The 12,797-nt window shown below is 36.2% G+C and overlaps 1 protein-coding gene across 1 annotated transcript in view; it reads right to left on the reverse strand.

Moving 5' to 3' along the window:
- Positions 1 to 12,797, reverse strand: part of LOC136977666 (sodium/potassium-transporting ATPase subunit alpha-like) — a 123,398-nt gene that overhangs the window by 38,715 nt on the left and 71,886 nt on the right. Inside the window, exons 7-9 of the mRNA XM_067273199.1 lie at positions 12,230 to 12,498; positions 11,170 to 11,368; positions 498 to 609 (exon numbers count right to left, since the gene is read on the reverse strand). Coding sequence (XP_067129300.1) covers positions 498 to 609; positions 11,170 to 11,368; positions 12,230 to 12,498 — 580 coding nt within the window. The remainder of the gene's footprint in view (positions 1 to 497; positions 610 to 11,169; positions 11,369 to 12,229; positions 12,499 to 12,797) is intronic.

The following is a 12,797-nucleotide window of genomic DNA, read 5'->3' on the forward strand; positions in this document are numbered from 1 at the left end:
GTTTAAATAATTAAAAATTTTAATTTTATAATTTAAATTTAAAATGCAATATCAAGCAATATAAGTTCAATTCAAAACAAAGACAAATAATGAATTTAGTAATTATGCTTATATATAATGCAAACTATCAAGTAGTAATTTTCAACTTTAATTTTTAGATATTTATAAAAACATGTTCATTTTGTTATCTTAACATTTGTAGTTACATTTTTATAGTGTATCTGATAGAATACAAACAAACAATGATTAAAGTATTTTTTTGAAGCATAATCACCATCAGTATTATTATACAAATTAACCCATTTTTTGGCATTCAATTCAATTAATATCAGGTTTTTCTATTCCTGATCTACTACAGTTTTATTAATATCTTTAGTTTCATATTAATGAATATAAAATAGATTGTAAAGAAAAATTACACACAAAATCACAATATAATTTCATAAAGAGTATTTAAAATTTATTTTACATAATTAATAATTTAATTTAGATCATACCTCTTTAGAACAGGAATGTTTTCTTGCCCAGGCTTAAATTCTGCTCTGCTGCATAAACAGCATACACGTGATAAAGCTTTCCATCCTAACGAAGTTTTATCGTATTGCACCCCTAATAGAAAAAAATAAGGAAAATAAAAATCTACGACTACTATCTAAAAATAAATAACTATTACATTATAAAATATTAATATAATTTCCTACTACTTAAATTAATCCAAATCTGAACTGAATACAATGATTAAGAACACTTTAGTTCTATCCAGGGTCATAATGGAAAACTAAAGGGCCTCCTGCAAATTTTATGAAGGGCCCACCTTTTACTTGTTTCAAATCCATAATCAAATCTTTATTAATATTAATAATAACTAAAAATTTATTTTAAATTTAAATTATTTACTACTTTTTCATTTCTTTTTTTTTTTTAAAGATTTCCTATAGAAAATCACATATAAATCTACTGTACATATAAGTTACAATAATTAATGTAATGAAATATAGATAAAGTAGCCTCATATATCACTCATTTGGATTTACCACCTTTTTTTTTGGTCTTCTAAATATAAAAATGCTTTAGCCAATAATGAACAGATGAATAGATCAGTGATATCACACCATCTGATACATTGCTTATTTGGTTTGTGTCCCTACATGCATGATATAATGAGGTGCTACTGTATCTAGAAAATCTGTTAAGGAACATTTTGCTTATGTTCCTGTTAAAAAATCACCATGGGTAAATATGTGTTTCCTTTACACAGTTCAACAATATGGGTGTCCTGGGACTAGAGATAAAAAGAAAATCATTTCTAGTAATTACATTACAGATGTGTTTTTACATACAATCAGTTTTTGTTTAACTGATTATAGTATCTTCAGGTTTGGTCAACTTTAACATAAATAACTTAGTCAAGTTGCAAAAAAATTAGGTAAGTTGTTTAAGATGTGACATCACAATCAAAGAAACTAATATGTTGTTGATAATGCTGTTTATTACCAGATAAACAAAGCATTTCTGCTGAAACAGTATAAACTGAAAGTGATGATGTAAAATAAAGTTAAACAACCAGTATTTGGTTAACTGCACGAAAACATATCTATCTGTAAAATGGTTTTAGATTATGGTTTGATTCTACAATTAAAATCTGGCTGACTACTTCAGTATCAATCAATCTGTCAGAGTCATTTGCCATTTTGAGAGTATTTCAATTCTTCAGTGAACATTAGTCCTCCCTCAAAAGAGAAACCATTGACATTATTTCAGACAGCAGGGTTGCCCTTCTCCAACTTATAGGCAGATGCCATCTACCATGCATATCATTAACAAATCCATCAATCTTCTCTAGGAACAACGGGGGACTGGACTCTAAGCATAAACTTCTACTGGCACTAAGCAATGTAGACAATGACAGGGCAGACTTTCTTGCCAAGGTGGCAGCAACAGGTTCTGCAGCATTACCTACTATGCCCTTCCCCTCTCCTGAATAAAGTGTAAAATAAAACAGCAATTATGGAACTTTGGCAAGCTGGCTGGAAAGCCAGTATCTGCCTTTCCAGCCAGCTTGCCAAAGTATTGGGCAAAGAAGTTCTGGGAGATTAACTTTCTCTTTCCTCCCAAAGATCTCAGAACTGCCTTTCCTGGTGCCTAGCTTCTATCTCACCCAGTTTATTACTGGACATGGCAACTTTAGGGCTTACATCAGTAGGTTCTTTCAGCCATGGAGATGGAAAATGCCTGTACTCTCTCCAAGCCCAGGAGGGGTCCAACTATCTGCTTGAATATGAAAGGTTTTCCAGGAAAGGAGGCATCTAATTGCTATAACTATTAAAGAAGGATTGGCCTGGCCATGCAACCCATCTGATGTTATGAAGAACAAGAGCATTCAGAAGGCTTTAAAGAACTATGTGCACTAAGTAATAACTACTCTAAATAACTATATCACATATTAGTATATCACATGTTAGGGACAATGAACAGCCTGTATAGTAGGTATTGTATGGACTGACTGCAAGAATTGGACTACCACATGAACCAATCTTAAATCATCCTCCATGTCTCCGTGCTCATACAAGGACTTTTATGGGGATGCTTCCACTCTGGTATTGCACCCCTTCACACAAGTGTATTACTCTTGGCTTGTGTTCCCAGAGCATGTAAAATACAATCTTATTGTTTGTTACTCACACCATCCATTACTTTAGTAATAATATACTGTAATTGTCTGTACGTAGTTTCTAATCATACATATGCAAACTGTAATTTTGTGAAGTTTTGTTTTCAAAGTATAGAATCCAGCAGGCGTAATGAGACCTCACTTCCTCTCTTCTTTCCTACTCTCCCCCTCTGTTCTCATGTAATTATTACACTAACCTTCTCTCCACTCTTCTGTGGCTGAGTGCAGCCCCTGAAGAGTGGAGAGAACACTCCTGTATATACAGGGGTGCAAAAGTAGGTATACAGTTGAGAATCTGAGAAATACAAATGTTTGGTGTTCATTATTATTATTTTTATTATCTTTTATTAGTTCATATTCCTTATTTGTAATTTAATTTGTACATAAAAATAAATATTTTTTCTTCCTATTTTCTCTCTGTATGTTTTTTTCCATAATAACAACTGTATACCTACTTTTGCACCCCCTGTATACTAAAATGAAATATGCAAAATGAAATATTCTTTACAAAATTTTTCATGTTACATTTTATATATGTTTTATTGACAACTTAAAAAGTTTCTTTTAGTTATGGACCCCAAATATTGCTAGGCCTCTCTGCACATTATGAGGTCTGTGGAACAAATGTTATGGCTCTGATTTTAACTAAAATTGCTCTGATAAGTGAGTCAGTGAGGCAACTGTTCTCAGGTGCCAAACTGGAAGAATGATTATGATATCAAAAAATGTCATTCAAATCTTTATTACATTTAAACGATGGCTAATGTAATAAAAATTTAAACTGTTATTTTTAAACATTAATGCTTAAAAAATTTTGAAACACCAACACCAAAACAAATATAATATTTTATAAAATAGAGCTGACATCCTCAGGTTTACTTCAATCACTAAAATTGTTCATAGTGGTCTGGTTCTATTCGAAAAATCATTTTTAATTAAATAATTTTTTATTAAGGATATTTACTTTTAAAAGATTATTACCTCTAAATAAAATAATGATAACCAATAAATTTGCAAAATATAAATACAATGTTTTCATACATATAACTTGTAGATTATCTTTGTTTAAAAAGATAAAATTGAAAGGGTATACAGGTTTTGTACCAATTTTAATTTCATTCTAGCAATTTTCTACAGAGTATATACTATTGTAGGTTATATGAATGAAAATACGGTACAATTAATGCTGTTATCTATAGTTTATGAACTTCTTATTATCTTTATTTAATAAAAAATGCTATTGAATTTCAATGTACTTGTTTTAACCATTCATAAAAGAATAAAACACAGCATAAACTTTTAAAAAAGAATTTGTTTCTGTAATTAACATTTTAATTTGTTTATTAATCTGTTCTTTTTTAAATTATATTTTTATGTCATGTTCTATTTTATATTACTTTTCCAACTCATGATGAAGTGATCTTCTGAGACACTAGACTCTACATCCACTCATTTAATTCTATATCACTCAGAATATCACTTCATTGTGAGTTAGAAAAGTAATATAAAATACACTGTTTCAACAAATAAAAAAATACTCAATTTTAATTTGAGCTTTCTGAGATTATATATATTTTTTGATTATGCATCTGTCAGAGAATTCTTCAAATTCATAAACTAATAAAGTTTTTTAAATCAAAAGATTTAAAAATTATGCTGTGCTTTCAAATTATACAGTTAGTTAGTTAGTTAGTTAGTTATTTATTGATTAAGATACCAAAAAGGTACATTCCCGATACCGTAGTATAACATAACTGGGTGCAAGCGCGACAAATAATAAGTACATAAAATGAGAGTGTAGATTACAATACATAGGAACGTAGATACGGCAAATTAAAATACTGTATACAGTGTAAATAAAAACAAAAAAAAAACAATAATAATGGAAATAATAATAACAATAATAATTAAAAAAAAAATGGAATAAAATACAATTAAAAAAAACAATACAGATACATATGAAAAAAAAATAAAGAGAAATAAACTGCAATATTTACAAATATTTACAAAATCTACAATGAATTGTGCAATACACAAGCAGAGGCCAGAAGAACATGCTGAGGAGTAGAATGAGAGTCGCCGCTAACCGTTGCCAAGAATTCAGTAGGCAGGTACCGATGTTCTTTTAAAATACACAGAAATAAGGTGGAAAAAGGCACTGTAGGTGTCTTTATATTTAAGAAGACTGTCCAGATGTTGAGGGGGCCAGTTGTCGTTGTGGGTCTCGATGGTCGTCTTGAGGTGGAGTCGTTCCAACTCCAGAAGCGGGCACTGCAGGGTGTAGTGGGTGCTGCCATCAGAGGTTCCACAGATGGTGCAAGAAGGGTTAGTTGTTCCTTTAAACCTAGCCAGGTAGGTAAAGAACCTACCATGGTTGGTCAGAAACTGAGAAAGATAGTGGTTGGGAGTGTACCACTTAAGAGTCAGGAATTCCTTTATATTTGGAATAAAGTTAAAGGTGATGGAGTCGTTATGATTCCATTCGTCCTGCCAGGAGGCAAGGAGATCCTGCCAAAGGATGCCCTTGATGGCCCTGATGTTAATTTTATTGTAAGAGAAGGGCAGGGAGTGGTCAGTGGAAGCTTGTTTAGCAATGGCATCCGCCCTCTCATTACCGTGGGTGCCCTGGTGAGCTCTGGTCCAGCTGATGTGAAAATGGTTGGGAGAGTGGATAACAGTTTCGTGAATGCCAGTGGCAATGGGATGATAAGTCTTGGCCTGAAGGAGTGCCACTGCAGAAGCGCTGTCTGTAATAATAGTGATTTCCTTAGTAGTGTAGTTATCATTTGACCAGTCGATGGCTTTTCTAATGGCAAGAAGCTCTGCCTGGAAGACGGAACAGTGCTCCCCAAGCTTGAAATGGCCCGTAGCAATTTCTTCGTCATTATTGAAAACAGCAAAGCCACAGCCCACGTTCGAGCCGGTTTTAGATCCGTCGGTGAAAATATGGAGGTCAGTCTGGTCAGAGGTGTCGAAACGGATATTGCAAGGAGTGGCTGGGTGCCTCGAATTGGCAAAGCTCACATTGGTCTCCAAGTCTTCATGTTTAATACAGTGATTATCAGTATAGATATCTCGACCCCATTTTATGTGCCACAGTTTAGAGTTGAGGGCTATCACTTTATTGATGGGTGCCTTTTTTGCCAAAACTTGTAAAGAAGCGCTGGGGATGGTGCAATACGCCTTGGTAATTTGAAGAAGAGCTCTACGTTGGGCAGTGATAAATTTCCTTTTTATATGGGATTTGGTGATGTCATGCCCCCAGCTTCCACATGCATATGTAGTGATCGGCAGGAAAATCTGATTATATATTGCGTCAAGGGCTTCGGCTGCCAGGCCCCAACGCTTCCTTGCCATGCCTGCCAGAGCATTGAAGATCTTCCCGGTGCGATCTGTAATATACTGGGTATGGGTATTCCATAATAAGCGAAAGTCCAAGACAACTCCCAAGTACTTAATAGTTTTCTTTATGCGAACAGAATGATCGCCCATCTTGACAGTTGGCACTCTTCGGTACAGATTGGGCTGCCTTGGTTTATTAAATACGATGCCACAGGTCTTGGCAGCATTAAATGTTAGTTTATTCTTAGTTCCCCAATCGAGGACTTGTTCCAATATGTGGTTTCCATTGCGCTCTAGTTCTGCCCGAGAACGTCCACCCAGCAGCACCAGGACATCATCCGCGTAGGCCACCATGTCATGTTGCCCAAAATTTTGGTTGAGGAAATCATCAAATACAACGTTCCATAGCAAAGGGCCACACACAGAGCCCTGCGGGCAGCCACGGACCACGCTCCGGCATACGTTATGTCCTCCATAGTTAAGAATGGCGGAGCGGTTAGTGAGGTAGTCAGTAATAATTCGGTAAAGATTAGCAGGGCAATCCTTGGCTCTAAGGCGGTAAAGAATAGAGGGCCACCAGGCACTGTCGAAAGCCTTTGCAATGTCCAGGCTGATGGCCATCACATACTTGTAGCTACTTAGGAGGTTGTTAATGCTGCTGATGACGCCTTCAATAGCATCTGCGGTCGAGCGCTGTGGCCTAAAACCAAACTGGTTACTGTGCAGAAAGTTGTTCTTCTCCAGGTGCCATTGGAGTCTATTAGTGATCAACCTCTCCAGCACCTTGCCAAGAACTGGCAGGAGGGAGATGGGACGGCTCTCCTCAGGGTTTCCAGGTTTAGGAATCGGTACAATTCTGGCACATTTCCAGTTACTGGGAAAGATTCCATGAGAGAGGCTGGTGTTATAAATATGCATCAGGTGCTCGGGGATTATATTCCAGAGCTTCTTTGCCAACTCAGGCGTGATGTCGTCGCAGCCAGGAGCCTTCCTGCTATTAAGATTGGCGAAGGCGTACTTGATCTCGTGCGGCTGGAAGCTTGGAGTATCGAGGGTACTAATTGCATTAGATACCAGAGTTCGAATCCTATGATGATATTCAGTCTCCTGATCTAAGTTATCCTCCAGGCAGAATTGATCCATCCTCCGGTTGGCTGCCTGGAAAAAGTCCTCGCCAGGAGTGGAGGAATGTAAGACGGACCTGCTTTTGAACTTATTGGTGGCATAGCGAGTGATAAAACCCCAGGGGTTTTTAGCCGCCGATTGGCAGAAATGAGTCCAAGAAGTTTGCTTGGCCTTTTTAATCTCGGTTTTATAATTCCCAAGATGCTGAAGGTAGTGCAATTTGTGGTTGGTCCGATCAGGCTCAGTGTGACTCGTCTGGTATTTCTTCTGCAGCCTGATGTTCTTTAGGCGAAGGATTGTCAGGTTTTCCGTCCACCAAGGCACGGGCTTATGAGTGTTCATGTATTTCAGAATAAAGATGCTGCAGGCCTTCTCAATAGTATTAATATTACCCTCTATGCGCTCACGAGTAATCTGAGGGTCAGGATGGACACAGTCAATCAAGTTATTATGGAGGTAGGTCCTGAGATTGTCCCAATCCGCATGCCTAAGATTGTATTTAAGGCGTGGGTGCCTTATGTTGTCATTGGTGGTGGTGTTAATATTGAAGGTAATAACAGCATGATCATCTATGGAGTCGTTGAGAACCTTCCAGTCAGAAATAGTGGAATAACAGCCCAGGGAACATGCCGTAACATCTATCCAGCTATGTCCCTGGCTGGAGACGAAGGTGGGAGGGGAGTTTGGATTGTTAACAACAAGAAGCCCATTGCGGGCAAAGAAGTCTTCCCATCTTCGGCCACGATGGTCTAGGTTGTCGCCTCCCCAGGTGGGGGAGTGAGCGTTAGTGTCTCCTGCAAGAATGTAGAAGGCATTGTTGAAGGTGTCCATGCAGTTTTGTAGTGAAGACAGATAATCGTCGATGTCATTATTCATCGGACAGTAAAAGTTGATTAGGATGAGCCTGTTGTCGTTGACAATGATCTCAGAGCAGCAGATGCACTGAGAGCTAATGTTGCTGTGGTGCAGAAGGGACAAGTTGTCATTGGGGGCGATAGAGGCCGCCCAGGGATACTCTGAGGTACCACTAAGGATGGTGCAAGTGGTTGGAAGACAAGCCGGGCGGTTACGCACACAGTAGGGCTCCTGGCAGAAGATGAAGTCGCAGTCATTGATCTTGGAGCTTAAGATTGAGGTGGCAGCAATACTTCTTCCGGTGTTGTATTGCAGAAGACGAATACTTTTATTACTGCGTTGGTCCATATTCAGTACTATTAATTACGTTGTTTTTGATACGAGTATAAACCTGACATGTGCTGTCACGTGCGTTGTGTTCAGAGTTAGCTGCTTTCTCATGGGTGCAATTACAGCATTTAGCTGGCTTGTCCTTATGTTTGCAGTCTTTGTAGGAGTGTTCGCCAGAGCAGTGACTACATGTTGGCACTGTCTGGCTACAGGACTTAGTCGAATGGCCAAATCTACAGCACCTGTAGCACTGCAGGACCGGACAGAAGTCCGAGACCCTGCATTTGGACCATTCCACAGAGATCTTCCCCAGAATCAGAAGCCTTTTCCGCAGGTTGGGCGAGACCTGCACAGCCCAGTTGGTAAAGTCTTTCCCCTTCTTGCCCATAGTAAATTTGACTCTGAAGGCCTCGTTGAACTCGTCTTCAGAATATGTTTCGCTCAGGAACTCGTTCTGCCGATAGACAAGTAAAGGTAGCTCCTCCCGGGTCACTTGAACAGGAACTGAATAAAAAGCCACGTAAGGCAAACGCTTCTTTGGCCTTTTAATAGTTATTTGTGGAATTTCCTTGGAGATATGTTTCACAAGTCGGTCGGCATCGCTAGTGTTTCTTATCTCGATTGCAATTCCCCCACCTCCGATGTTGCGGACTCTGTCATCTCCAATCCGGAGCCTAGATGGTTTGATCTTCTCAAAAAGGAGTCTCCTGAGCTTATTACAGCTCGCTTCCTCTCCTTTGTTGTACAGAAGAAGGACCTCCGTACCGGTTTTTGGTCTTTTAGTGTTACCAGAGGATTCAACTATTTTTCCTGATTTAAGCGCTGTGCTGTAGGATCTGTCGACGCTGTTCACACAGGGGCCTTGTGTGCAGATCTCTTCAATTTTAGCCTTCATGCTAAGTTGATTTTCCAGTATTTCTTGAATGGGGCCTTCTTCCAGGAGCTTCCCCAATTTACCGGAGAGGCCCTCCATCTGAGATAATGGTGCCTCAAGATCCATTCGATCAACAAGATAGTCTATGTTGTCACCTATTTTTTTATTGGTCACTGTGATCCTGTCCAATTTATTGTTGATTTCGTTGAGTTGGATGTTTAGATGTTTGACGTCGCTGGCACTTTGCTGTTTGTCATCATTGGTGGTAGAAGACCGTGGGCTATGGCTAGAAGCACTGTCCTTCACTTTTCCCATGATAGCAGGGAGGTCTTCGTAGAGAAGTTTATTAAGTTTGCCGGTAAAACCCTCAATCTCTGTTCTAGTTATGAAACAAGTGGTGGGAGGGTGCAAGATGGGCATCGGAGTAGTGGCTTCAGCATTCAGAATTTTATTGTTTTTCTTGACTGGTGTCCCTCTCCCCAATGAGGGGTCAGGGGTCCCAGACAGAACAAGCTGTTGGTTTTTCCCAGAGCAAACAGGGTTTGCATTGGGTTTACAGCAATCCCCTATGGTGCCGGCTGCGAGGTCTATTAACTTCTGGATCTGATCATTTATAAAGTTTTTATTCTGAGTGGAGCACGATCTTTTCCCCTTCTTCTCAGCGCAAAAGCCCTTAACTTCATTGGCGATGCGATATGCCTTTTCCAAAAATTCAGATAGAGCCTTGTTCTCCATGGAGAACAAAAGAGATAACAGAATACGTGGAAAGTGTAATCAACCAACCATGAGAGGGTAGTGTACAGCGTATTGTGTGAGAAAAGATGCCTGGTGGCCAAAAGACTCTGTCCGAGATGGAGTAATCCAGCCAAGACAGAGGGGAAAGCAAAGTTGGTTGGTTGCCAAAATAACAGGAATAGGTAATAAGAAATACCCTTTATCCTCCAAAATACTATTCCAATAATAATTAAATAACGAAAGTTTAAATTCGTGATGTAATTTTGACCAAAATACTATTCTAATAATAATCAAATAACGAAAGTTTAAATTTGTGATGTAATTTTGACCGAAATACTAATCTAATAATAATTAAATAAACAGATGTTTAAATTCATGATGTAATTTGACCTTTCGCCTATCGCGCCGTCACCAACTGTCGTCCTGCCTCACAACTCCCCTTTGCTCGACACTCTCCCTCGAACACCTCCTCTCCCCCGCGACCCCTCGTAATTTATTATCCTAACAGTCTTGGAATGTAACACGTGTAGACCCCACCTAAATGTGTTGGAGTAAAATAATTATACACAAATAATATTTAAAACTAACCATTATAATATTCTATAACATAATAACCTGACTTAAACACAATAGAATAAAGTTATAACCGTTCTAAAGTTAAAATGTACCAATTAATCTCTATTGCAAAAACCCAAACCCTTATAATACGATTAATATTAAACGAACTGCTACCCTCCTTAGGACCTAATTGACTAAGCTAACCTCTAAACAAACCCCTTTGTGCCGCCTCAGAGATTAAGTCTCCCCCCCGCTAAACCCGATCGAATTTTAGAAATTAAAAATTAACTATCTATTCCCCAATTAGCATACAGTAACAATATATATATCAATCGAACCAGGATCCAGAGTCGATTCCAATAGTATCCTCGAAGATGTAATGCGGTTAATACTTCTGGCACAATCACAAAAATTCCACAGAGCACATTTTAACACATCCTAACACATCCTCCCTCTGCGTATGATAGCTTTCAAATTATACACTTGATCAAAAGCTAACTAGTGAACCTTCCAATTGATTTTGAAGGTGGATAAACAGTATAACTACAAATATTGAAGGGATCTTATGCCAGATAATTTTATTATAATTAATAAAGAAAAGACTAAAACTATATCAAAGTTTTGAAATATGATATTATTATAAGCATTATGAATCATATAAAGTATTTTAAAAAGTTACCTGATTGATCTTCTGTTGTATCTGCTTCAATAATCTGATTATCAAACCACATATGTGCCACAGTCATTCTATTTTGAGTTAAAGTACCAGTTTTATCTGAACATATAGTAGATGTTGACCCTAATGTTTCTACAGCTTCTAAATTTTTTACCAAACAGTTTTTAGAAGCCATACGCTTTGCTGTTAATGTCAAACAAACCTTTAAAAAAATTAATTATATTTAAATTTCAACAACAGAGCTAAATATAGTTCTCCCAAATAACTGACACTTGATCTTCATGTAAGAAAAATTTCTGTATACTAGATGATTTTCTTTTTACAAAAATAATCTTCTTGTGTGTTTAATATTCCAATATTAAAACAATAGAAAAAGGATATCCCTGGAAAATTAATTTGTACAAAAATGTGCTCACTAATGACACTAAACATAGATTAAACTACACTTCTTTTTTGTGTTAAAGTTATTTATTTAAAAAGTTTTTACTACAAACAAATACATTCAGCATTTCAAAATGTCATCTTCAGGCAGCACATAAGTAACATTTGAATTATAGTTTTTAAAAAATATGTTATAAGATTTGTAAAAGTAAGATTTCAAAGTTAATCTGTAAAATTGTCTGCTAATATAAAATGAAAATTGTTTTATTTAAGATCAAGTGACAATTTATGTTGGAATAACTAAAAGTAAACTATGATTTTTTTTTCATATTAAAAATATTGAAATAATTTAATTTATATAAAATAAAATATTTTAAGAAATCTTTTACTGAAAATATGTATAATTTTTAATTTTTCTAAGAATTATTGATAAATTTGCTTATTTATAACTAAATAATAATAATAAAACTTTTATAATTTGTTGGCTCTAATTTTTAATTAAGTTTTTTTATTTATCAGTTTAAAATTTAAAAGAAACTAATTTAGAAATTATAAAAAGATTTATGAATTATATAAAAATTTATAATTATTGGAAAAATATTTCACAAATCTTTCAAGAAATTATTCTTTGCAAAATAGTATTTTATTAATATTTTTTTAAGTATAACATTGTTGTACTTACTGTTACAGTTGCCAACAGCCCTTCAGGCACATTAGCCACAATAATTCCAATTAAGAATATTACGGCATCTAGCCAATGATAACCTAAAATAAAAGCAATTACAAAGAACGAAACACCAAGGAAGACTGCGACACCAGTGATCAAATGAATAAAATGAGCTATTTCTCTAGCAATAGGAGTATCTCCCATCTCGAGTCCAGAAGCTAAGTTTGCAATACGGCCCATTACTGTTCTATCACCTGTATTAATAACAACGCCTCTTCCAGTTCCTGTTAAGAGAAAATAATCAAAATTAACTTAATTATGTAAATTAATATTTATTTATAAAGCTTTTTAAATAAAGTTAACATATATTTATAATAAACTGATTAAGTTAACAAAAACTAAATTATTCTGTTCACAGAAAAGTTAGTTGAAGTTACATTAAGCCAAATATATTTTTATATATATTTGATTTCAAGTGTATGAATGAAGCAACTAAAGCTTGAAGTCAATTGTAATATACTTAAGTGATATATGAGAACTGTGGTCAAAAGTTTCTCTGTTCATTATTTTTCTAGATCCATTC

Source organism: Centruroides vittatus, unplaced genomic scaffold, assembly GCF_030686945.1.
Source record: "Centruroides vittatus isolate TY-2023 unplaced genomic scaffold, ASM3068694v2 contig_466, whole genome shotgun sequence".
NCBI classification, from domain to species: Eukaryota; Metazoa; Arthropoda; class Arachnida; order Scorpiones; family Buthidae; genus Centruroides; species Centruroides vittatus.